The 25,926-nt window shown below is 38.7% G+C and overlaps 1 protein-coding gene across 1 annotated transcript; it reads right to left on the bottom strand.

Moving 5' to 3' along the window:
- Positions 1-4,271: 4,271 nt before the first annotated feature.
- On the bottom strand, positions 4,272-24,939 carry LOC139954332 (sodium- and chloride-dependent GABA transporter 2-like). The gene is made up of 15 exons (XM_071954088.1): positions 24,703-24,939; positions 21,027-21,287; positions 20,039-20,170; positions 18,329-18,495; positions 16,973-17,142; positions 16,123-16,255; positions 14,791-14,925; positions 14,005-14,108; positions 12,920-13,044; positions 11,985-12,097; positions 10,361-10,498; positions 8,474-8,573; positions 7,725-7,825; positions 7,167-7,334; positions 4,272-6,461 (listed from the first exon to the last, which is right to left on the bottom strand). Exons 2-15 carry the CDS (start codon positions 21,277-21,279, stop codon positions 6,291-6,293), a joined length of 2,010 nt encoding a protein of 669 aa, XP_071810189.1. The 5' UTR covers positions 21,280-21,287; positions 24,703-24,939; the 3' UTR covers positions 4,272-6,290.
- Between the last annotated feature and the right edge of the window lie 987 nt (positions 24,940-25,926).

Here is a 25,926-nt window from a genome sequence, read left to right as displayed (position 1 = left end):
TCAAAATAAATGCCTTTTTGGTTGAAAGGCGTAACAAAGTTAAAAAAACTCTGTAAAACTTATCCGCTTTCTGACGTCCTTGTGTACAAGGGTTGCATTTTTATGACTGAGATTTGATATGCATGTGCGTGTATAGTCTTGGTGCAAGATGTTTCTCGCTTCCTTTCACACACAGTACGGCCAACTCACCAACAGCACCCACATCGCCCGTAATGGGAATGGTCTTGCACCAAGACTGTCGCAAGTATCCAAAAACAACCGGTTATAAACAGAGCTCCAGCTGAGCCCTATTTCATAGCGCTGCTGACCGTAAGCACATAAAAAGGCATGCTAACCTTCCGGTGCTTACCGCACAAAAATACATGACGTCACAATGCAAATTCACGGTAAGCATATATGGCCGCTCAATTTTTCTGCTAACCTGTCAAATACGCTAAGGCTTACACAAATTTTCCTGCTAAAGTAAGCACGCAAATTTGCTTATCAAGCAGCGCTATGAAATTGGGCCCTGGTCATTATCAACCGTTTAAACACCCCCATGTGATGCGCTCTTAACCAAAAGGAAAATCGAAAAGCAAACTGTATGGATATTTATGAATATGTATTTAAAAGTGACTTCCGACAAAAAATAAGTGTCTTCCGACTTTTCTGACAAAAATATGAAGAATGGCAGCATAAAGCACTTGCGCTTGAGGGCCTAAATGAAACCGCCTATACTTTGATCTACTTCAGTCAAAGACATTAGTTTCAGGGTTTGGTAAACAAGGCAATTTCTTTGTTAACTATCTCAAACACCAAAATTACTATATACTTCTCAGTCAAAATGTGATCATACCACTCTTCAATCTTCAAATAAAAAAAACCAAAAACAATTTACCTTCCCTGATCCTTGCGCCTTCTTGTTTTACTCTGTCCTGATCCTTGCGTCTCCTTCAATGATGGCATCACAATCCATGATTGCGTTCTTTTACTAACGTTCTCATGTTGGCAAACTTGCATCATCTACGCTAGCAGCAGCCGAGCCTTTCAAAGAAACGAACAGCATGGTAATCTTGATGGAATCAAGTCATACATTAGATTAAAGGTACACGTTGCCTTGGACGGTCAAGTTGGTCCATGAAAAGCGTTTAATCGGTTGTTATGAAATGCGTTATGGTTAGAAAGATGTTTTAAAAGTAGAATATAATGATCCATACAAACATGCCTCGATGTTGCATGGTTTTCCTCTTACTTTGCAAACTAAATAACACTGTCTGCCATTTTTTCAGATTCCAAAACATGACTTCACAAAATGGCGCTCCGTATGGGTCATCAGAATCTAGCTTTTTTCTGTTTTTGTTGTTGATTTTTCAATGAAAAGTGAGTTTTGGTTTTCAATTATTGACCTTTACCCAGAATTTGAAGGAAAAAAAATCAAAATATAAAAGACATCACCAATTTTGAATAGTCCCTTTAATACCAAGTCTTGTCACTAATTTTAGAAGATCACCAACAAAAGGTTTTTTGCGAGTAGCAAAATATAAAGAGAGAGGGCGCTGTTAAACCCACACAAAGAAATAGGCCCAGCGTGCATGTTGTGAATGAAAACATACACTGCGGTTGCAAATGCCCCATCTGCCTACCCATAACGCATTCCGGTTCTGAATCGCGATAAACCTTATGCATAGCCTATACTTTCTTTTTAAAGAGTTATACACAGCTCTCGTATTACGAAGGGCCAAGAGAGATTATGGTTGTTGAACAGAGAAGAATCATGAGAGTTAAGGCCCAGTCACACAGGCCCAGATAACGATAACGAAAACGATAACGATAAAAATGCACCTTCGCGATTGGTTGAATTGCTCCAGGCAGAATACGCCCACGCTCATTCAACCAATCGAGGGCGTGCATTTTTATCGTTATCGGGGCCTGTGTGACCGGGCCTTTATAAGTAGGAAGGCACACAGTACCAGTAATTTATTACTATTCCGGGTTTTACACTCAATCCAATAGGTATTTTATATCACACATTGACTGGCAAAGCATGCAATGTGTATGAAGAAACTAGTGTACTTTGAGTGACCAGAAATGGACCTATTTCTCGAGGCCAAAAAAAATAGGCCCCTCTTCTGGTCACTCACAGGCCCGAGGGGAATAGACATACACTAGTTACAGAGTTAGCCTATGCCAGTTAATGTGTTTTCTAACACACCTCGGTCTTAAATTGCTTTTCCTGGTTCCAGTCAAGAGAGGGCACTGTAACCTGGAACTATTTTCAAAGACTATTGCCCGGGCAGGTGTGGATGGAGATTCTGTCCCCTCCTACTTTATCTGGCTCGTCTAGGGGTACAGCATTCCCCAAGACAGCGTCTCCTAGGATTAACCAGTACCATGGAGATAGAAATATTTCAACCTCCATTCGCATGCGTCTAACCGGGTCATCTGACCTTGGGCCTGTGAGTGTGAGTGACCAGAAGATGGGGCCTTAATAGGTCCATTGTCACATGCAATTATGTCCTCTATGCAATACTATCCGGAGGACATTATTGCATGCAACAATGTCTGCCGGACGGTTTTGCATGTGCAATCTGCCCGCCCGAAAGCTGCTGCATAATGCAATTGTGTCCGCCCAGACACATTTGCATATGCAGCTGTGTCCGCCCCTGTGCAAAACCATCCTTGCAGTAAACTAAACGCCTCGGGTCGACGGAACATGTTTGACATTTTTTTACAAGCTAAGTGCATGTCACGAATGACATGGGAAATGACCGGCCATTGGGTATTTGCTGTGCAATCATAAATATTCATGCTGCATATTACGTAGGTTCAATGCATGCATGCTTGCTTTTACGCGCGCACATAAATTACATGTACAGTCATAATACACATAACCTCCGGATGGTTTTTGCATAGCCCTGGACACCATGGCATATGCAAAAGTGTCCGAAGCAGACAGTATTGCATGGCAGACACAACTGCATCTGACACCGTCTCTGCCGTCGATTTAACAAAACTCTTCCTAACTTAAGACCAATCGTATCACTTAGGACGAGTCCTAGCCCAGGGCTAGGACGAGTTCCAACTCTGTGGACCTTAAAGGCAGTGGATACTATTGGTGTAATTACTCAAAATAATTATCACCATAACCTCACTTGTTGGTAACGAGTACTGGGGAGCTATTGATGGGAAAACACTGTGAGAAACGGCTCCCTCTGAAGTGACGTAGTTTTCGAAAAAGAAGTAATTTTCCACGAATTTTGATTGTGAGACCTAAAGTTTATAATTTGAGGTCTCGAAATCAAGCATTGAAACTTGAAGCACACAGTCACACTGCTTCGTGTGACAAGGGTGTTTTTTTCTTTCACAGTTATCTCGCAACTCCCTCTCGACCAATCAAGCTCAAATTTTCATTTGTTATTTTATGCATGTTGAGATACCCCAAGTGAGAAGACTGGTCTTTGACAATTACCAAGAGAATAGTGTGCAATGTGAATGTCTAAGATCAATCCTAAAACTTAAAAAGTTAGGATGAGTTACTCGTCCCATCTCGTCCCAACTCGAGATGATAAGACGAGTCCTTGTAGAATCTTTATGAAGTCCTCACTAGTTACCTCATTGCCAGTCAAAATGTATATACTATAATTTGACTTGAGCTTGTATAAACTACACGATATAACTTACCTCTAAAGCTCACACAGAGACACAGAATCACATAAAATGATTGTCATCCAACTAATCGGCAGGATCTGACGATCTAACTGTTTGAATTTCGAGTATTTTCACCAAACCCGTCAAGCACCCCGACCCCTGGTACATATCTCTAGGTGTACCTGACGTTTTCTTTGGCTGGTTCCTCGACGACTACAACAGGGGCATTCATACTGGCTCTCGCGTAGGCCTATCACTGAGCTCTACTGGGCCCAATTTCTGAGCGCTACTCAAAGCAAAAAATGTTGCTTAACAAAAAATATTTCATAGTAAAAACAGATTGCCAGCCAAGACTCGACTTAATTGTTATGCTAAGTAAACAACAGCCAAAAACCAGTCACACAATCAATGTTAATGGCACGACATATTTAGCGAGTAATGTGTAAAATAAGTATGCTATTTTTGTGCTTTAGCAACTATTTTGCTTAGCAGCTCTATGAAATTGGCCCCTGGGAGTCGCGCTGTCGGTAAGCACAACATCGACCGTCAATTTGTGGGACATGCAGCGCATAAATTTAAACACAATTCTGCCCCAAAACAAAATAATTGAATACACAATTTCTAGATTGCAGACAACCTTGTGTTCCTTTTTTGTGTTTCTTTATTTTTAAACATAATTTTTGCTCTAGAGTGTAAAAATTAAACAACTTCATGGCACTGCTTGTTGTGGAATTCTTCGCTTTAAAAACCTCTAGAAACAATTGTTAGATGTTGACAAAATGGGGAGTTATAGCTTGTCATGAGGTTTCAGGTTTCTTTTAGTTTTTTTTGTTTATACCGGGACAGTCAACTATAAAACATGGCAGAGTTATAACTACAGCATGGTCTCCATCTCAACTTCCAGAATTTAAACATAATTTTTGTACATAAACCCAGCCTGCTCAAGCCTTTTGCTATGGGGTTTAAATTACCTCTTAGAAAAGAATGCATATTACAGGGCAACCCAAGCTTGATTTCAGTCAGTGCTATGACACTTGGGCCTGGGTAGCTATTCTATCAAAATATAGTGATTTGTTTCAAATTTGTTGGTTATGTACAAAAATTGATGTTAAAATTCTGGAAGTTGAGATGGAAACCATGCTGTAGTTATAACTCTGCAATGTTTTATAGTTGTGTACCAAAAACTGCTTTACAATAGTCAACGTTTACAAAAGGTTTCTCTTTATGAAATTCTTTTGACCCACCCTCATCGGACTCAATTCCATCTGTGGTGTTATAGACTCAATTCCATCTGTGGTGTTATATCAGACAGATCCATTAACCTTGGGTAAGAAACCCAAAGAACAAAAACAACTGAAAGATGAATAAAACCAGCCTCAGAGATTTTTTTTTTATAATTGTGAAATTTAAACCTTTTATCCATATGAAAAGCAAATAAAAACATTCAACTGAAATTTATCAGAAAATTCAAATAAAAAATAAAAAATTTGTATTGTATATTTAATACACTCTCCTTGTTATGAAGTATTAATTAATCATTCACATCATTAAATAATAAGGTAATTCTAAAGCCATAGGCCAGTGTTTTTTTATTTCGAAGTTCCTCATTAAAAACTTTCTTGCTGAAGAAAAAGTGAGAACAAGCCTCAAGTTTTATAAGTGTCAAGTAAAGAGTCTATAAACCCAGCACTGTAAATATCTTGTCGGTTTAAAACCATATTTTGCAATCTGTGAATTTCACTGAAATGTCAAAGGAATTACCTCAAATTATCAAAGGAGTTGTGGTTAATGCACTGTCCAATCACCCTGACAACATTTTCAGTGAATACCCTCTTATATTAGTGGCAAACAAACTACCCATAATTGGAAAAGTTCATGAATAAATTTGTTAGAGTAACTATAAATATAAACAGAAGACTTTCGGGTACAATGATGCCTCAAAAGATATGTTACACATGGTCCATGTACTTTTTGTAGGACAAAAAACACAATGTCTACACATATACACTAAACTAACACTGTTTGAAGATAATGATGGTAGAAAGCTTCCCTGAAAATATTGGTTGCTGAGGTGCTGTAGTTTTTGAGAAGTGAGTAAAACAATGTCATGAAAATAATTTTTGTGTCAGTGATCATGCGACGAAAACTATTTCAGCATGTAAAAAAGTATTTTCATGACATTGTTTTACTCATTGTTTTTGCTGTTAGCAACTAATATTTTAAGGTACGGTTTCTACTATCATTATCTTTAACAGTGTATATTTAATGTAAATCTGTGGACATTGTGTTTTGTGTTACAAAAAGTACCCTAATCCCTTCACAAAATCTGTACTGTCCCACTCATAGACAAACTCAGCAATGCCTGCTTTGCAAACTGTGTTGTGTGCCACTCACCGTACACAACTTGTGTAATATTGGGACCTAGTTCATATTGTTGTGTAATAGTGGGAGCTATTTTTTATTTTTTTCATAGAAATCATCAGAAGTTTTACAGAGATAATCTTGTTGCCTGAGGATCTTATCATATTCCAATCACCTAGAGGTACATTACATCATCAAAAGAGTCTTTTACAAAAACAAGTAAGCACCAAAGAAATAGTTCACAAGGCCATACATATTGAAAAATAAAAGAACTGAACGGCCTTTAGACTTCCAACATTCCTTCAAGTCATAGACTGTTTTAGTCGCTCTTTCTCAGCATGGTTCTCAGACAGCGGCTCCTCTCTTGGGCATTTATGGTAAACATCCAAGCTAAGGCCACCAATTGTGGTAAGTGCAGTACTCGGTCGAATCTGATGTGGTTGCAATCGTGGTGTTGTTAGCGCTTTCCATCTCTGTAACAATCAATGATATGGTTGGAGAGATAAATGAAGTGTTTCTAACTCTACTAACACCCAAAGATGCCTCATAAGTGAGCTTATCATGGTATGGCATGGTATATCTCAACCCTGTAATTTGTAAACATGGGTACTTGCTATGTGAACCAGAAACACCAGGGTTAACCCATACTCTTCCACGATAAGTGTTCTGGGCTCTTCTACGTGCATTACCGATTCTTGTACACAGGACCTATGTATGTCTTAATGTCCTATACATGAGGACAAAGCAAATACATCTCTAAGTGCCACGACCAGGGCCTGAACTCGCACTCAAAACACCAGAACTCCAGTCTGGTGCCCTTAGCTCCACCATGACTCGCAACTAAAGTACTGAAAAGTTCCTACAAAGTACTCAACTTCAAAAATAGTGCCAATACATTCCCACAAAGTACTTGTCTACAAAAGTGATATAGGAACAATTAAATTCCAACAAGAACTTGACTACAAAACTGATTTAAGAACAATACATTCTTACCAAGTTCTTGTCTTCAAAAGTGACAAAGGCCGAAGTAATACAATCTTAGGCAGTGTCAGAAACAGCAACTTCTGCTACAGCTACGGTTAGATCAGCACGTCTGTTAGTGTTGAAGAATAGGTAGACAAGCCATTCTAGCCGTAGCTGTAGCCGAAGTCCTTGCACTCCAAAATAACCATCCTTACCTCATGGAGTGACCCTTCGGCCCGACACAGCAGTGTGACAAAAGTGATTGGGATCAAGATGACCGAAATAATGGAGAGCATCCAGCCAATCATCTCACCCCACAGCGGGTAAGAGTAACCATTGTAGATGATGGGCGTGTAGGTAGCCAGGGCAAAGATCAAGATGGACTGGCAAAGAAGAATAGTCAAAGAAATAGTATGGCAGGTTGGTGATAAGATTGGCACATAGTCAGATTATCTCATAAGAGAGATGTTTGTCTATAAGGCCATTGCAGGAGTTTGACAAAATATATGTACAATAACCAGCAATGGCAGCCATTTTGAAAATTTTGAATTCTTTTTTATTGTACCTCCTGCCATTGATCTTTTTCTACCTCAACATTTTCAAGGGCAAATCTGCAGTGGCCCCATGACCAACTTGCATCTTTCTCGAGTTCCTTTTATGATGGGAAGATCATCTATAAAATGGAAAAATCATCTAAACAAACATACAGTTGGGCAGGTGTAAATGCAAGGACTTTTGCAGTTGAGTCATAATGGGATGTTATAAGAACTTACCATTGCAGCAACAGGAATGAGGTACTTCCAGCAGATCTTGAACCAAATGAAAGGCTTGTAACCAATCATATGTTCTATGTCGTCATAAAATCTGTCAGCACCTGATGGATGAAGATAAGGATTGTAAAAAAGTATGGTTTTGTTGGAGCTGTCACGCTAGAAATAATATGGATAGTAATGATATGGCTTTGACTCTCTTAACCGATTTGCCTCATTAGAGAAAATTATAAAGATAGCTTGTCATTTGTAGAAATGTCATCTTTACAACCATGAGAAACCTGTATTTATTATCTTTATTTATACTCTCGATGCTAGTGATTGCGATGGAAAGCATTGCGAAATCTCACCTACATTATATATAGCCTTTCCAACAGTGTAAAGTTTATTTGGAGTATGTTTATTTGGATAGAAATTAAAGAGGGAATTATTTCTTTTTGTGTAATGCAACAATAAGCATTCCGTGTACACAGGCTTTAGTCTTGGCCTAAGACGAAACTGATTGAAATGGATTGTACACTCAAAGTAATTTGTTATAGCGTGCCCTCTGTCAACATGATTTAACCAACTTCTGACCAGCTCTCACTATGACTTTGGAATCCTGAAGCATCAGGTAACTTTTCTATTTTTTTCTCGCAATTTTGTTTAGGGAACCAATCGGTGCGTGATCGCAGACACAAGTTTACATAAATTATTATTAACACACATAACCATGGGTCAGATAAGTTTGTATAAAGTGTGTAGAAGCTCACCATAAACCCATGATATAACAGCTGCTTCCAAAGCACCAATGAAGAACAATGGATAGCTGGCTGAATAGTAATCATACAGCTTGAAGACATATATACCACCCTGAAAAATAAGAAGTACAATTATAGTTATAATTTCCCTTACATTTTTACGTATAATCATCACCATACTTGCAGCCATTTACAGCCACCATATTAAAGACACTGGACACCTTTGGTATTTGTCAAAGACCAGTCTTCTCACTTCGTGTATCTCAACATATGCATAAAATAACAAACCTGTGAAAATTTGAGCTCAATTGGTCGTTGAAGTTGCAAGATAATAAAGGGAAAAAAACACCCTTGTCACAAGTTGTGTGCTTTCAGATGCTTGATTTCGAGACCTCAAATTCTAAATCCGAGGTCTCCAAATTTTTACTCCTTTCTCAAAAACTACATAGCTTCAGAGGGAGCCGTTTCTCACTATGTTTTATATTATAACACCCTTTACCAATATTCTGCCTTTTCATTGGTTTAGATGATAAATTAATAGTCTTCAACAATTTCGGATTACATGATAAATGATTAGTTTATTTTCACAGAAGTTTCTGCAGATTCAAGGAGCTTTGACAGTTCTGCCATTTTCAGACAAAATTGTCAGCACTATTGTCTCTCATGCTAGGAGTCCACTGGGCCAGCACCAATTGGTGCCAGTTTGCGCCAATGCAATTTACTGTGGCCCCTAGTTTCGCCAATAAGGTGCCTAGTGGCGTGTAGTGGCTCAAACTGCCTCCCAACTGGCTCGTGGTGGCCCGTAACGGCACCAACTTTGAATGTGGCGGCAAGAAAATTTCAAAATTTTTAAAATTTTCGTCGCGCCACTTGCATCGAGCAATCAGCGCCAAGTGTCCGCCAAGTGGCACCAAATTGCGCAAACATATCGCCCTTTGGTGCAAACAATCCGCCTATTTGAATCCACTGGAATGTTGCGCCAATGAGATTTCGCGCCACATGGCGCCACTTGGCGCCAAGTGGCACCTTGTTTGCGCCACAACGCGCCAAATAATTCCAACAGAGGCGGATAGCCCGCCAAAGCACGCCAAATGGCACCCGATTGGTGACTACTTCGCGCCAAATGCCACGTGGCTGCCACTTGCCGCCTGTAATAGCAGGGAGGCATTGCAGGACTCACACAACTTTCAAGGTTCCACTGGACAACACAGGGTGAATTTTAGAATCAAATGGCCGTGTAATGGCGCGAACTGGCGCAACATTTTGGAGCAAGCCGGGTGGCATTTCGCGCACGCCATAAGGCACCCAGTTTATTCCATTTGGCGACACATGCCGAGCGGACACTAATTCAATGCCACAGCGAGCCACTACGCGCCAATCACATAATCTTTGGCGCGAACTGGCACCAACTGGCGCTGGCCCAGTGGACTCCTAGCTTCAAGGAATAACCTTTGGCTTTTGAAGTCATATTATTCTGCACACCAAAGGCTGAAGTTCAATGTGAAGTTTTTTATACAAGGAAAACAAAAACAACAGCCAAATGAGGGCTGTGAGTGTCGTGTCAAAATGTGGGCTCATTTAGACCTGCAGCAGCTGAAAATAACAGCCGACTTGTGAAGTAGCATCCTCGTGACCCACCAAACTTTATTTTCAGATGGCTTCTGACTTATTTGTTTTTGACAGCAGGGTTTGTGAAAACTATATCCATCCCCTGCATATCAAGACATCCCAGTTCAGTGTTTTGAAAGGCCAAAATCGCGACAGTGTCTGAAAAAGACAATACAGCTGGCAGGTTTGCAACTCAGTTCTACATAATTTAACATTGCTTTGGTTTGCAAAATTTCAGGAGTGAAACTTTGTAAAAGCTAGAATTTTTAATGTTGTTGATTGAAATCTTACGTTGGTGACAAAGATAAGGCCAGCGAAGAACGTCATGACACAAATGAAAAGTGTGAACAGCTCTCGCCTGTATTTTCCCCGTAACTGCCGCGGAAAAATATCCACCAGTGCGGTGATCAAGCCCTCAACAGCTACAAACTGCAATGAAGAATATTATATCATATATATTTACTTATTGGAGGTTTACATTGAGCAATAGACCAATCCAGTAGGCTCCGCCCACGACGCACGTGTGAGCAAGAACATGTGGGGCTCTCCAATGCCTTTCTGCACAACTCTGCCGCGCGCGCCAAGATACGCGCACACATGTCGGACCTTATTTGTCGGACCTTCGTTGTGTTGTGATTGGTCAATACGCAATGGGGCGGAGCTTAGTGGATCGGTCTTTGTTGAACGCTGCGATGATGGGGTCAATTGCTCACTGGAGGTAAAGCTGAAAGTGCCATTAATTCCAGAATGTATGAAATCCACAGAGCCCCCCCCCCCCGACTCGACTCCACATCATAATGTTTACCACAGAATTCCTTTTACACTCTTTTTCAATGTTTAGAGTGTACTGTTACTTTAAATTATGTTTTGTCCGAGTAAACATCTTTCTAGGGCTCATGGTCTTGCCTGTCTGCTGGTGACACCACTGTAAAGGCCTATATTTTTCATTTAGTGCTCTATAGTGGCAAGTAACCCCTCCCCTCCTTTTGTTGGTTGTGACCCTGGAATCTCTGGAAGTCTGCTGAATAATGTTATGGGGTACTGCTGTATCAGAGGAAAAGGGCGTGTCTTTTATCGGGTAAGGTAAATAACTGTTTTCAAGGCTTTTGTAAGATCATATACATAGATCGTCTGAAGGGTACTGCGGTTTGATAAAAATAGCAATAAGCTAACTGTCCAAGGTGTATTATGATTTCTCTCAAACTGAAGTGAAAATAAGTTATACATATTCATGACCGAGAGTCGAGTTCTCATTGGTCCATTCACCATAACGTGCCAGGTGTTAATTTTGCTAATTACCAAGCGCGCACGTGAGTATTCACGCTGTGGTGAATGCGCATGACAAGTATAAAAGCTCCCCGGGAGCTATTCAACTTGTCATGCGCATTACCATTGTGCGACGTCATCCCCAGGTGATATCTACAGGTCATGCGCTTTACGATCGTGAACATTTTATAACAGCTGAAACATTAATACGTGAGCAATAGACTGAGCTAGATCCATTATGTATCCTTCCTTGTGTTTATTAATGAATCACAGATTCAGTCAGTTTTTGTGTTCATCAGAGTAAGTTTTTGTGCTCATAAAGTGCAAAGTAAGATTTGTGTTCATGAAGTGCAGAAATTAAAATTTAAAAAAAGTTCATGAACAAAACTATCCAGAATGCATTTTATTTCAGTCGTCATTTTCTCTTGCTCCTTTTTGCAACGGTAACTGAATATGTATGAAGTATAGTTCAACAAATATAACATGGTTTCTTTCGTGTGACTAGTCCATTCTTAGCTCCCCTCAGTATCAGAAGTTAACAAACTAGTTCCCAAGGCGATATCGACTAGTCACCCTCAAACCACGTTTTATTTGTATAATGCTTACACAAAGAAAGTATTGAACTTAAAGGAAATTTTACTGAATTTACCTGACTATCCAAACCAACCAGTAGTATCATGAAGAAGAACAAACAAGACCAGAAAGGAGCAGCAGGCATGAGAGACAATGCCTTTGGATAAGCAATAAATGCCAAACCAGGACCTGCAGAGAAATTATAAACAAAACTAGATAAGCCCCTTTCACAGTACTTTAATCAATCTCTGTGTTCAGGACAAATTTAATACAGAGATTCTCCGAATTAAAGACATTGGACCCTTTCGGTAAACAGTGTTGTCCAAGGCCCACACTTTGTGTACCACAACTTCTATATCAAATAACAAACCTGTGAAAATTTAGGCTCAATCGGTCATCGGAGTCGGGAGAAAACAACGGAAAAACCCACCCTTGTTTCCGCGCGTTCCGCCGTGTCATGACATGTGTTTAAAATAAATCCGTAATTCTCGTTAACGAGAATTTATATTGTTTTGCTGTTTTCTCAAAAAGTAAAGCATTTCATGGAATAATATTTCAAGAGAAGGCTTTCACCATTGCCTTCTGTAAACCCTGTAAGTTATTTGTAAATCTGTGAACTTTTTTTTTTTTTCTGAACCAAAAGGGTCCAATGGCTTTAAGTGGAGCGTTCACACTACAACAAATTATTTGGATGAAATAAACTCAAAGTTGGCTCACTCAAAATAACTTTTAACCCTGCCCTGCAGCCGGTTTCACAAAACTTTACGTAAGTCCACTTGGGCAACAACGTAAGTCCACCTGCGCAATGTTTATGGCACATTGCACAACGGATTTACGGTGCTGCGCAAGTGGACTTACGAGAAATCGGCTGCAGGACTAGGTTAAAACCCACCAATCTCAGTATGGAACCGTTTACTTTTCTCTGGGTTAGATTTTGTTTTGAAAAAAGGAATCTTTGGGTCAGTTTTCATCAGAGAAAGGACAATACTTTCTTCAAGGGTAGGGGCCTACCTTTATCAGCCACCTCCTCTATTGGTACTCCTTGTTCATATGCCATAAAGCCAAGCACTGAGAAGATGACCAACCCACCATAAAAGCTTGTCATGCAGTTAAAGACTGTCACAATCAGCGTATCCCTGAAAAACCAACCAGCAATTTTATTAATTACTCTGAAAGTGACAGAATTCTTTTATGACAATCATTGGAAGGCATAAAGACGTGTCCACCCTCAGAATATGGCAATCCCACTTATAACCATAATGAAAGGATTTTATTGCTCTAAATTTGGTTGAACCTGGCGAGCATTTTCTTTTGCAAGGCAAACATTTGTCACTAGACACCTCACAGTTTAAACAGAAAATACTATAATAATAATTGTGATGGAAGTGTTTCTGTTAAATGCATGGCAATACCTTAAAAGCATGCCAATGTTCCTTTTTATTGCAGTGGAGATGTGTGAGACAAGACCAGAGGGACTATTTTCTACCATCAAACTATTCTTGATTGGCAGCGCTAATTTTTGTAATTTTCACCGGTAGCTAGAGGATGCAACATCGACTTGCTTAGAGGTTCTGGCTTGGAGGGATCGTGCAAATTTATGAAGAATCTGGCTCAAAACAACTCATTTTGAGCCGTGTTTGTGTGATACAAATACCTCTTCTCCAGTAAATTGTGTTTGATATCAGTGACTACATTAAAAAAATTAACAATGCCAAACAAGACTATCACCAAAGACATTACTATACCTTTGTCATAGGCCATTTACAAACCTTGGCTTGGGCATTGGGCTTTTGGCTAGGCTCTGTCAGTTACTAAGAAGATGTCAACGTTAAAAAGAATATGTTTGTCCAACTGAGGTTATTGCTCTAATACAGAACCTGTGCATATGGCTCCCATTGCCAAAGGTCAAACAATGCACCACCCAAGCTAATGATAGGTGTTCCTTTGACCTCAGAGGGGGCGCTGTTTGAGCATGTGACGCCATGTGCAAAAGGTCTTTCTGGCCCACTGATAAATTACTGCGCTCTGGTCCAGTGTGTTTTCAGATGTACATGTAGCATGAAATGAAAAGTGAAAGTCTGCTATAACCTTCATACCTGTAGCAATTATTATGGAATTTATTGTAGCTTCCCAGAGCAGTCAGCGTTCCAAAACCAACAGCAAATGAGTAAAATATCTGTGACCCTGCATCAACCCATACCTGAAATTATACAGATGATTCTTAACAAGTAAAAATTGAATACTTCACTTTATTTTTCAGCTTGTTGAATGTATCCCATTTAAAGGCAGTGGACACTATTGGTGATTTAAAAGTGTTTCTGACTCGTTGGCACTACGATTACTGACGATTACACCAAGACCAATGCCGACCAAGCAGTTTTTACTTCGAAAATGGTTGCCGATGCTACAATGCTGCTTTTACGATAATGGTGATCCCACTACAACTTTGCTCTGTTTGTTGTTGGCCACGACCCAGCTATGCTTACTTTGAAGATGTGGACACTATTGGTAATTGTCAAAGACCAGTCTTCTCACTTGGTGTATCTCAACATATGCATAGAATAACAAACCTGTGAAAATTTGAGCTCGTCGGAGTTGCGAGATTACTATGAAAGACAAAAACACCCTTGTCACACGAAATGGTGTGCTTCAGATGCTTGACTTCGAGACCTCAAATTCTAAACTTGAGGTCTTGAAATCAAATTCGTGGAAAACTAATTCTTTCTCGAAAACTACGTCACTTCAGAGGGAGCCGTTTCTCACAATGTTTTATACCATCAACCTCTCCACATTACTCGTTACCAAGTAAGGTTTTATGATAATAATTATTTTGAGTAATTACCAATAGTGTCCACTGCCTTTAAGGAAAAACTCAATCATACCTGGCCGTCTGCTAAGCGGGATATATCTGGTTTGAGGTAGAATAAAAGCCCATTGGCGGCTCCTTCCAGGGTTAAGCCTCGGATAAGCATTATGGTGAGCACAACATATGGAAAAGTTGCAGTGAAGTACACAACCTGAAACAGGTAATTATTGTTAAAAAAAAAAAAAAAAATTGAATTGTAAAACATTTTTAGGTGAAAAATATTCAACAACAAAAATTGTTTGGGATAAGTTTTCTTGTCGTAACTTTATAATTGCTTCTCTCCAACCATGTCAGTTTTTATTACCATTAAATTTAAGAGTGATTACCAACTGTATACCTTCCCTTTAAATTAAACTATTTATAGACCTGAATATTGAAACAATATTCCAAACAATATCTAATAGCATATTATAATAAAAATCCCAAATGTTGTACACATTTTTAAAAAGCCACTTTCACTTAGGCTACAGTAAACAATTTCCTCTGGTATGTGGGACTCTGTCCCAAAAGCGTTAAATATTAAACAAGAACAAGATGGAAGATCTTCCATCAGTTCTCATTCAAGGACACCAGTTCTTGTGCACAAACAGGACTCAACTTTCAAGGATTCAATGTTCACAGAAGTAGTTTCCAGCCACTTCATCAAGGGATACAAAAGTAAAACTGTATAACTGCGAAACAAACTTAACTTTTAAGCACTTGAATATTGGAATACTAAAAAAAAAAATTAATAGCCTTATAAATCACTTTTTTACAATTTTTTTATAAAATAAACAAATATTTAATAGCCTAATAATTTAATTTTTAGCTTTCCTTAAAAATTAATGTTAAGCTTTCCTTAAAAAAAAAAGAAATGTCTATTTAGTGTTCTCAGTTGATTTTCTTAAACTAAAACTATGGATCTATTGGAACATTGAATGGCTCTTCTTTAAATGATTAAAGATAAGGGAGGGACATGGTTATATAGTTTTAGGTTAAGGGCTGATCAAAGTTCAGGTTATGTTTGGGGAGTAAAAAGAAGGGTTATGGTTATGTTCTGCTAAGGGTTGGGGCGGGTCTGGGTTAGAAAAATGCTTACTGTAGGAAAAAACATTACTGATGAAAGACCATTTTGTTTCAAGAAAATATTTTGTAAAATATATTACTGAAAAGAGCTATAAAATACAACCCAATAGACCTTGATGCCTCCATCTTGGTCATGTTCCTTGTATCGACTAACATTAATGAGTGCTAATAATAATTTTGCAATTAGGAACCAGACTTTTTGGTTCTTCCAGCCTTGATACCATGGGAGCAATTCAAGATGGCTGCTCCGTGATAAAGATCTATTGGGTACTTGTTAGCATACCTTTCCGGAGCTCCTAACACCTTTCCATACGATGAAGTAAACCAGGACCCAGGCTAGTATTAGGCATAGAACCAATGGCCAGACAAAGGTTCCAATCTCATCCAGACCTCCTGATACCTGCAGAACTTTGTTCCTTCACACAAAACAACACATTAAAGGAATTAGGTAGTGTAAACAGTTTGTTTCAATCCTTTATTAGTTATAGATATTATACCATAAAACTAACCGGTGAAACTTGTATTTCAAAAGGTGGTAGTGTTTTTGAGATATTAAAAAATCTGGAGCAGGTTATGTCCACGCAGGAAGAACATTCTGCAATTGGAACACGAGATCTGTGGGTTAGGCTTCTCAGATAAACATATTTGGGGATTAAAAGTGATATTCTTGTTCCATGACCGCAGTAGTTCAAAGTGTATCAGAATCCATATACAGATCTTTTTCTGTCAGCACCACATCTTTGGAATCAACTTCCTCTTCACATCAAAACATCCACTTCTATCCACTATTTCAAAAAAACTCTCAAAACACACCTCATGTCCATAGATCCGTTCTTTTGTATTTAATCTGTTCTTTGTGATTTTTGTTTGAGTTTCTTTGTAATAGCACCCCAAGCACTTTTGTGGATTTGTGCGCTCTATAAAACTTTGTTATCATTTTTATTATTATCCAAAGCTACTGTACTTTTTTTCATATATGTTTTGTTGCCACTCTATAGTGTTTGACAACCAATAATGTATGCATGCGCAAAATTAGCATACATACCGGGAAGGATTCATTTATTTGCCTCTGTGTTATAGAAGGACAACAATAATAGTAATAATAATAATAATAATAACAATGTGTAACTTACTCCCAGAATTCTTGCACTGATGAAACAAGTGGTCCACTCATATTCGCACAATCCGGTAAGAAGTTTGTGTCGTTTGTGCCTGTGCCATTAACAGCAGTGATGAGTGTGTAGTTTGTGGAGTAAGTTTCATTTACCTGAGTGTAGTTGACACATGCTGTGTTTCTAGCTCCCTTGCACAGAATAAAAAAGGAGGAAAAACTTGAATGGGAAAGAAGAAACACGGTAAGTTTTCAGTATTGTGTGTGGTCCAAGCGCAAGTTTTGGCTCCCTCTAGCTTTCAGCTTTCAGTACTTTGATGTTCTGGGCCCAATTTCATAGAGGCGGCTAAGCACAAACATTTTCCTAGCGTGAAATTTCTGCCTTGATTAACAAGGATTACCAACCATGCTTCCACATGACCTTTTAGGATGAGCAAACAACAGCACAAGCAATGTGCAACAAATACAAATTTGGTTGGTTATCCCGTTTTTATCAAGGAAGAAATTTCATACTAAGCAAATTTTTGTGCTTAGCAGCTTTTTGAAATTGAGCCCTGATTTAATCCTTGGACTAATACTTGACAGAGTTGACAGAGTTGGCAGCGTTGTTACAGTGTCATGTCTCAGAGTTGCAATAGCAAGTACAACAAAATGGACTACAACCTGACAATATGTCTCTTGCTAAATATTAATGATAGCTACAGGGTCACTGGTTAACCCTGTTCATATGCAATATTATGGTCAAGTAGACAACTGTGTATATTGAGGTTGATTAGTTTTTATCTGTAGTTTCAAGGCAGTAAATATTTATTCTACACTGACAACTTATCAAGTATTGATATAGCATTGTCTTCAACTGCCCCAGACAAGTTTGCTTAGCTCCTGTATCAAAGTGCATATCTGTTGACACAAACAAGCAAGAGGTTTTTGCCTTTTGTTTTTCTGTTCCTTTACAACAACACCAACAGCTTTTGACTAGGATATTAACCTATTGCAAAGTTGATATCTCAACACATTGGGGGAAACAAAGGCACCCTCTCTAGCAGCATGAAGATCGTGGGTTCTAATCCCTCCCGAGAAGTTTGTCTGTGGATTTTTTGCTTCACACAACACTGGAGAGCACTGAGTAATAGTGCTTAATACACATCAGTGTAATAGTAAAAATATGTAATGTTTAATTATTTTAGAGTTTTATCCATATTGTATATACATTGTTTGTTTTGTATTTTGATGTGAAATTGCCAAATAAACAATAAAAATATTCATAACAACAACAAAAATATCCCGATGCAAAAAAAACACCTATCAAGTCAGCCAGAATAAAAATTAAAAAAAAAAACATAAAAAAGACACATGATTTTTTTGGCTGCAGACTCACTTCTTTCTTTGATTCAACACATTGATCAGTATTCCACTCATTACCACAGGAGGCCCATGGTAACTCTAAAGTAAAGGACTGGAACAGGTAGAACAGGCTCCAGGCCAGGATGACAATGTAGTATTGATTACAAAAGGTGCAGACCACTGTAGTTGCGTACCCAATACCTAGAGTAAGAAACACCAGAAGTTCAATTAATTAATTCCTAGTATAATTACTACAAGGGTGTTTTGTTTGGTGTTCTTTCTTTTTGCGGGGAGGGGGGTTTTAGAAAATTAGGTATAAGTCTCTCTTGCTTGCTGCTTGAGAGCTGTACTAAAATTCGGCCCAGAAACAAAGTGTTGAAAAAGTTCAATTCAACTTTATTTATTTATTCTTTCAGGCTTTAAAAACATCAAAAACACACAGCCACAATAGCAGAAAATGTAGGATTTAAAAACATTAGTAAAACAATGAGAGACATACAGAAGTACAGAAAATACAGAAAAAGCAAACGGAATCCTAGGGATTGTCCAAAAGCAAACCAATTCACTATCCAAAGGGACAATCCCTTTAGATATATAAATTTTGGTCCTGACCATGGAGGAAATCGACAATGGAAAAAATTGACTATGAATACTTGCAATACATGAAAAAAATTGTAACACACAATTGTAACTAACACACTACTTAACACACAATTGTAACACAAAATTGTAACCGAAAATCACAAACAGCACAAAAGAGGCATATGTATGAACTGCGATGCTTATTTTGGCAATAAACCAAAAGATACCAAGTGGTTATCTGCTGCTTGATGTGGTACAGTGCTGTACCACATCAAGCAGCAGATAATCCCCAGAACTTGTACCACAAACAGAGTTTACTGTCCGTAAAGACAATAACCGATAACCCATTCAATTGTCTGATTTGAAAACTGTTAAGAGAGATACTGTATACAAATAGTTTACGCTAAACTATTTGCTTTTGTGTATTTCTCAGAAAGTGTCGTGTGCAGTGAATTTAAATCATGTACACATAATTCTGGTCAGAGGGTTTCCCAAAACATGCCTCTCATTGTGTTAATGGACCGATCCAGCCTGTCAATCAAGCTGTGCGCGTTCACCCATTTGACCAATCACAGCAATGATTGTGGTCGGACAAACTCGGTCATGCGTGCGCGTATATTTGGCACGTGCAGCAGAATCGTGCAGAATGTCATTGGGAGTGCTCGTACACGTGTCTTGCTCACGTGCGCGGTGGGCGGAGCTTAGTGGAAAGCCGGAACGGTCCATAACAAACCTGAAAGACACCCACGTTGGGGCTAAATCTAGTTATTTTGACACTGCTCTAGAATTGCAAAGGTCGTGGGTTCGAATCCCACCCAGTAATATGCCTGTGGTTGTTTTTTTCACACAACTCAGGAAATTTTCAAGTGTACAGTGCTATCACATGCCAGTGTATATGGGTTAACTGAACCCAAATTAATTTTTTTACTGAATGAGTTATTGTGAGCAAAAATTGTATTGCCAAAAGAAAATGCCCTTACTGCACCACTGGGCCCAATTTTCATGAAGAAAATACTTCTTTTGCTGAGCAAAAAATGTGTGGGACACCAGTCACAACAATGTAAACTTCAGGCAACTTGACTGGTAACTTCTTTATATAAAGCAACATTTGTCTGTACTTAGCAAGTCTTGTGCTTACAGGCTGTATGAAATTGGAATTTACCTTGAAATAGAGGGCTAATTTGCCAGCTCATGATGCAGCCTCTTGCCATGAACTGTCCCAGAGTTACCTCCAGGAGAAATAAGGGAATACCTGTCACTATCAGGCACAGGAAATAAGGGATCAGAAAGGCACCTGAGGAGAGTGTAAGAAAGGAATACTTTAAGATAGAGGCATTTATAATATAAAAAAATAGGAAGATCAGTTATGAAATTTTGAAGCTCCAACTGTTTTCTAAAAGATCTACCACATGGTTTAATACTGGTGGTTCAACATCTTCACAAGTCAACAAACTGTACAATGGGGAGAAGGGTGTAAATATATAAGGTATTATTTTTTAAGATTTATGAAAATGTCCATAAACTTAGAGATGGTTTGCCTAGAAGTTTAACTTAGTACCAACTTAATAATTTAAATGAAATGTTGAAAAAGTACAAAAATCAATCTTGTTTTTTGTGCGATATGCTGCGACTAACAATAACAACTTTTATAACGCACCTCTTGCTAGTTCCTGTATTCCGGTTGGCTAAAAATGGTCACATGGGGTTAATTAATATCCAGGCTAGTGCATGAGAAATGTGCCACTAGCTCATGCATAATTTGTGGGAAATTGTTGACTGGTTACATGATGTGAACAAGGAACAGCAACTGAATCTGAGGAAATCTAATTGTTGAATTGCAAAAATAATTGCTCAAAAGTAAGTTATTGAATTCAAACAGTTTAGTTTCAAACATTGCTTTTCTTTTTAAACCAAGGTGTCTTTCAAAACAAAGTGAACTGGCATAATTCAGAGACACTTACTATGTAGTGCATGTCTATCGGCCTCAGACCTCTGCACAGACCCTCGGGAGGGTGGGGGTTGTACATTAGACAAGCTCTAGTGACCTCATTGCCAGTCCATATGTGTCATACACACTTCTTCCCTTCATTATTTGGTCAACAATATCCAGAAACACACAAACAGAATATTCTGCAAATGATTCAACTTACCGCCACCATTTTTATAGCAGAGATAAGGGAAACGCCATATGTTTCCAAGACCGACGGCATATCCAATGCAGGAGAGGATGAAGTCCAGTTTATGTGCCCAGTTTTCACGCTCGGGGATCGAGTCGGTCTCAACATCACCATTGTCCGGGTCAACCCTTTCGTTCAATGCCACACTTTCATGCTTGTTGGATGTTCCTTTCTCCTCGTTTGGATGCTGGAGGTTGCCTCCGCCATTGTCACCGTTTCTCGTCATGTTTACTTCTGAATTGATAAAGGAATAACGTTCTGTATATACATAATCGTGTTTATGAACAGTCAGTTACAAGGTTCATATGATAAATATTTGTTATCAGCCCAACTGAATGCGGTAGGCCTCCCAAATGACTTTTGGTCACCTATAACAGACAGGCTTAATTTCAAGGGAAACCAAACCAAACCAGTAGGCCCTACAATAAACTTATTGACAACTATTTGCACAATGATATTCTATAAGTGGTCGCATTATCAGCAGTTCTGGAGACTCAAATCTTGCCTCTGATAAAAGAAAATTGAACCACATGTAATTTCACAACTTAGATTCGGTCAGTTTCCCTTGTGGTCTATTATTTGATATCTTAGTGCCGCTTCAACAAGTGTTTGACTTCCGACTGGCAACCCCCCCCCCCCCCTGGAGTTATGAGACCACCTTCCCTGAACAAAGATATTGACAAAATAGGGAGACCACTAATACAGCTAGATAGCTCAGTTGTAGAGCACCAGCACGTTAATCTTTGGCTTGTTTGTTCGAGTCCCTCTCCAGTAAAATTTTCTCTGTTCAACTTCAACCCCTAATGAAGTAATCAACTTAAGATTTTCTATGAAAATTGTTAAGTGTTTATCTGAACTGTAGATCCTTTTATGCAAGCCGATCAGTCCTAGGTGATGGCGACCGAAGGTACACATGAACCAACAGAACGGTATAATATTTATATCAGTGCGGTACCCGCTGCCAAAACATAGGATTTGAACTGCCCCCCCCCCCCCCTCGGTAGTCTAGTTGGTGAGACCCTGGTCACTGCTAGTGCTAGATGCAAGGGTTGTGGGTTCGAATCCCAGCAGAGTAATATGCCTGTGATATGTTTTTTCACAGGACTTGGGAAAATACTGAGTATACAGTGCTAGTTATTAAAGGTAACTTGAAAAATCTCAGCAAAGAACTCTACTCACAAAGAATGCTGATCAACAGAAGAAGGTACGGGTATCCTCCTCTTACCTGTTTTCAAGGGTTTAGGGCTTATGCCTTTTTTTTTTAATTGGCAAAAAAATAATGATGCCATAGGCCTATATCAACCGATACCCTAATTATCTTCATTGTTTATAATATAAGAAGTATGCAAACATGTTTTAAAGCTTGATGGACATCGAAATTTTCACACCACACACCGATCCCCGATGACTGCAACAGTGCCCATTTGATTTAATTTTTTTCCTGTTTTCAAGGCAAACAAGAACGTATGGTTTGGAAGAAACATCTGCACTTACTACAGGTGTTCTGTGAGACTGAGACTTTGTCTATGACTCATAGCCAGCAGTTGTCTTCATTTTATTCATAATATTTGTTTTTGGGTTATGACATTTTAAATATTACCATGGTGAAAATTTGCAAAAACAAAATATAAATAAAAAGTGTATTATTAATAATTAAAGGGAAGGTACACGTTTGGTAATTTTCAAAGACCAGTGTCCTCACTGTGAAAATTTTAGCTTAATTGGTCATCGGAGTTGCGAGAAAATGATGAAAGAAAAAACACCCTTGTTGGACGAATTTGTGTGCTTTCAGATAAGAAAAGACTTCTAGCTAGATTAGAAGTCTTTTATTATTTTAGTGAGAAATTACCTCTTCCTCAAAAATACATTACTTCAGAGGGAGTCGTTTCCCACGATGTTTTATACTATCAACAGCTCTCAAATACTCGTTACCAAGTCAGTTTTTAAGTTAATATTTGTTTTGAGAAACTACCAAACGTGTACTTTCCCTTTAAAGTGTAAATAATTAACTGATGTTTATTATTTAGGTTTTTTTACTAAGTTGTAATGCCTAAAATACAAGTGCAACTATCCACTGGAGCCTTCTGTGTTTCTAATTTTTCGCCAAGGGAGGGGAGACTCTTTGCTTGGCAAGTTAAATAAAATAAAATAATCTAGGGACTGTTTTATACATCGCGCACAGAGGGGTAACAACAGATTTGCCACGATTTTAGGGACACCTTGAAAACAGGACGTCCTACGATACATACAATAGCCCGTCATGGTTTTGGTAGGCCCTATATTATATATGGAGCTATCTTTTCATCATAATAGTATCCTGGTGTCATGTGTTTTCAGTAGGATAACAGGAAAATTGTTCACAATCAAAAACTAATTTTTTTTTTTTCAAATCATCTATCCAATTTTTTAACAATAACAGTTACACTTCATGGTGTGTTGAAATTTTTAAAGTTTTGGTTTTACGTTGCGAGAGACAGTCCGCCATTAACAGTGCTTATGCATGCACGACATTGGAGCAACGTCATATGTTTTCACACCTTTCATAAGGTTTATCACTATCAGCAAAATATCAAGAGAGGGCGCTGTTGAACCCACACAAAGGTATAGGCGTTGCGTACGCGAGTCGTAGAAACTGCATAGAAACCGCCCCATATTCCTTCCCACAATGCATTGTGTTTCTGAATCGCGATAAACCTTATTGGTTGGTATTTTATTGAATATTCCAAAGCTAGTATGGCGTGCAAAATAAATCAAAAATATTATTCAATTACTACATAACAAATTTAATTACATTTTGGCTACTATATTAGAATCCAGAGATATCATAAGGCATGAAAGTAAAACACCCCACCCCCCCTTGAAACACACACACTTCATAACAATCGTTTTCCCCCATTTCAGACCAGTAATGTTTGGTTTCAGGAGATAAGCAACCAATCTATGATATTTTCTCTTTAATGTAGACTTATTATTTATTTATCGGAATTTATTACAGTGTGCAGTAAATCGAAAAACAGTTTTTTTTTGTCATTTTCACTTAAAATATTTTAATATTTGGATAACTTTCCGTATGGCGCCACCACTTTTTCACTCATTTTTACAAAAAGGGATATATCAGTCAGGTAAATTAGATACTATATTATTTTATTTCGAATGAAAAAGTGGTGGCGCCATACGGAAACTTTTCCTAATATTTCCCCATATCATGCATATTGGCACACCATAAAATCCCAAATAGTAACCACCTCACGTGATCCATCTAGTGACTAAAGCAGAATGAAACTCAATCTAGTAGATAGTAATGTAGATAGTAATTTTGTTTGGAACTTGCGAGGTTGGATGATGTTTCTTTGACTCATTTGAATGTTGGCATAATAATGCACTCGTGATTAGTACAAAAAATCAACCATTTTATAAATGTTTGAGCATAACCAACGACAGGATATTCTCAGCATGATTAAGCCTGATGAAAATACAGACTGTGAGTAAACTGCATAGCTTCTGTCACCGGTGCAGCTTGCACAATTTCGCGGTAAACGGGAATCAAAGTTGGGGACCGAAAACATGAGGGTCGATAACGTATGACGCTACATTAATACTTCATAGCTCCATGAAAATAATTCGACAACCAGTGGATACGTGAACTTACCCAGCCACCACTTAAAAAGTCATCGATGAGAATGAAGTAAGGACGAATTTGGAGACTGTGTCATAGGTGTCCATAGGGTAGCTTAATTCAACAAACGTGGACGTTGCAATTGGTGGTGGATGTCATGATGTACACGATGCCATCTCTCATTGCATGTATACAAATAAATGATATATAAATTTTATACAGTATCTTGCACATCGTACCCATGCTTTACACACACACACACACGTGTACACGCGCACACATGACGTCCTCATTGACCGCCTCTTTGCGCCCGCCCCTCTCTTGCACGCGCTGCGCTTAACTCCCAGCCAATGGTAGCTTTTTACGCGTTTTGTTGCTTGGGGGTGGGGTGGGGGGGGGGGGTAGGAATCAGCATTGTTTTTCTAGCCTACAACACCCTACCCACCGAAGCCTGCACGCTGGCGATGGTTGGGTCGCTGCTAAAAAGCAGTTTTCACATGACCCCCTAGGGACCTAGGTGTGATCCATGGGTGCGTGGCTTCAATGTTGTTAATATTTTGCTAAAAAATTTGTTTACTAATTTCATCTCCAGCCACCGGTGATGTATGCTGTTGCTTATTTTTAAACGTTTCTCTTACGTTTATCAGTTTATGCATAAGTCACAGTTCAGTGACCATGGCCAATCGCCTGCTGGCATCTTAGGAATTTCGTTTAGGGTGTGGCAAGACCATTATTTCTGTACGCAGGTACCTGGGTGCCGGTATTTCTATGTCATTTCTGTTCCTGGTTTCTTTTGGTTAAGGTTGCCGTATTTTCCGTAGTCTACTCCGGCTAGTTTTCATTGCCGATTTCGTAAGTAGTATATTTCTTCACTTTATAATATTTAATGTCATCACTTTTTCAATATTATTGTAAAATTACTTTATTTGCTTCTCTATTCCGATGATTTGGGCCATTTGGAGTAATTTCTGGTCCAAAAAGCTGTTCTGTATTTATTTAGGATCCAAAATAGATCCGACAGTATGCTCCATCCATTGAATTTGTCTTTTGTTCAAACCCAATTAATATTGGGAAAAAAACTACCCAGTCAGTTAATATTAAAAAGTCTCGTCCCAATCCTGCCTGATGCTTCCACAGTTTGTGTCGTAAACCTGGGTATGATCCCTGGCTGCTTGGCTCCGATTTGTTACATAACACCTATCTGTAACAAATATTTTGCTAACAAATTTATTTACTAATTTTGTTTTCCTTCAACGT

Source organism: Asterias amurensis, chromosome 2 (assembly GCF_032118995.1).
Source record: "Asterias amurensis chromosome 2, ASM3211899v1".
In the NCBI taxonomy this organism is placed as follows: Eukaryota; Metazoa; Echinodermata; class Asteroidea; order Forcipulatida; family Asteriidae; genus Asterias; species Asterias amurensis.
The sequence above is the reverse complement of the archived record's forward strand: the minus strand, read 5'-3'. Positions and strand labels throughout refer to the sequence as shown.

Coding starts and splice junctions, on each gene's coding strand:
- LOC139954332 (XM_071954088.1), bottom strand. CDS start 21,279: ATGACGAGAAACGGTGACAATGGCGGAGGCAACCTCCAGCATCCAAAC. Junction 16,256..16,972: donor TCAGTGCAAGAATTCTGGGA/GTAAGTTACACA, acceptor TTTTGTGTGAAG/GAACAAAGTTCTGCAGGTAT. Junction 14,926..16,122: donor GTGTTAGGAGCTCCGGAAAG/GTATGCTAACAA, acceptor TACCTGTTTCAG/GTTGTGTACTTCACTGCAAC.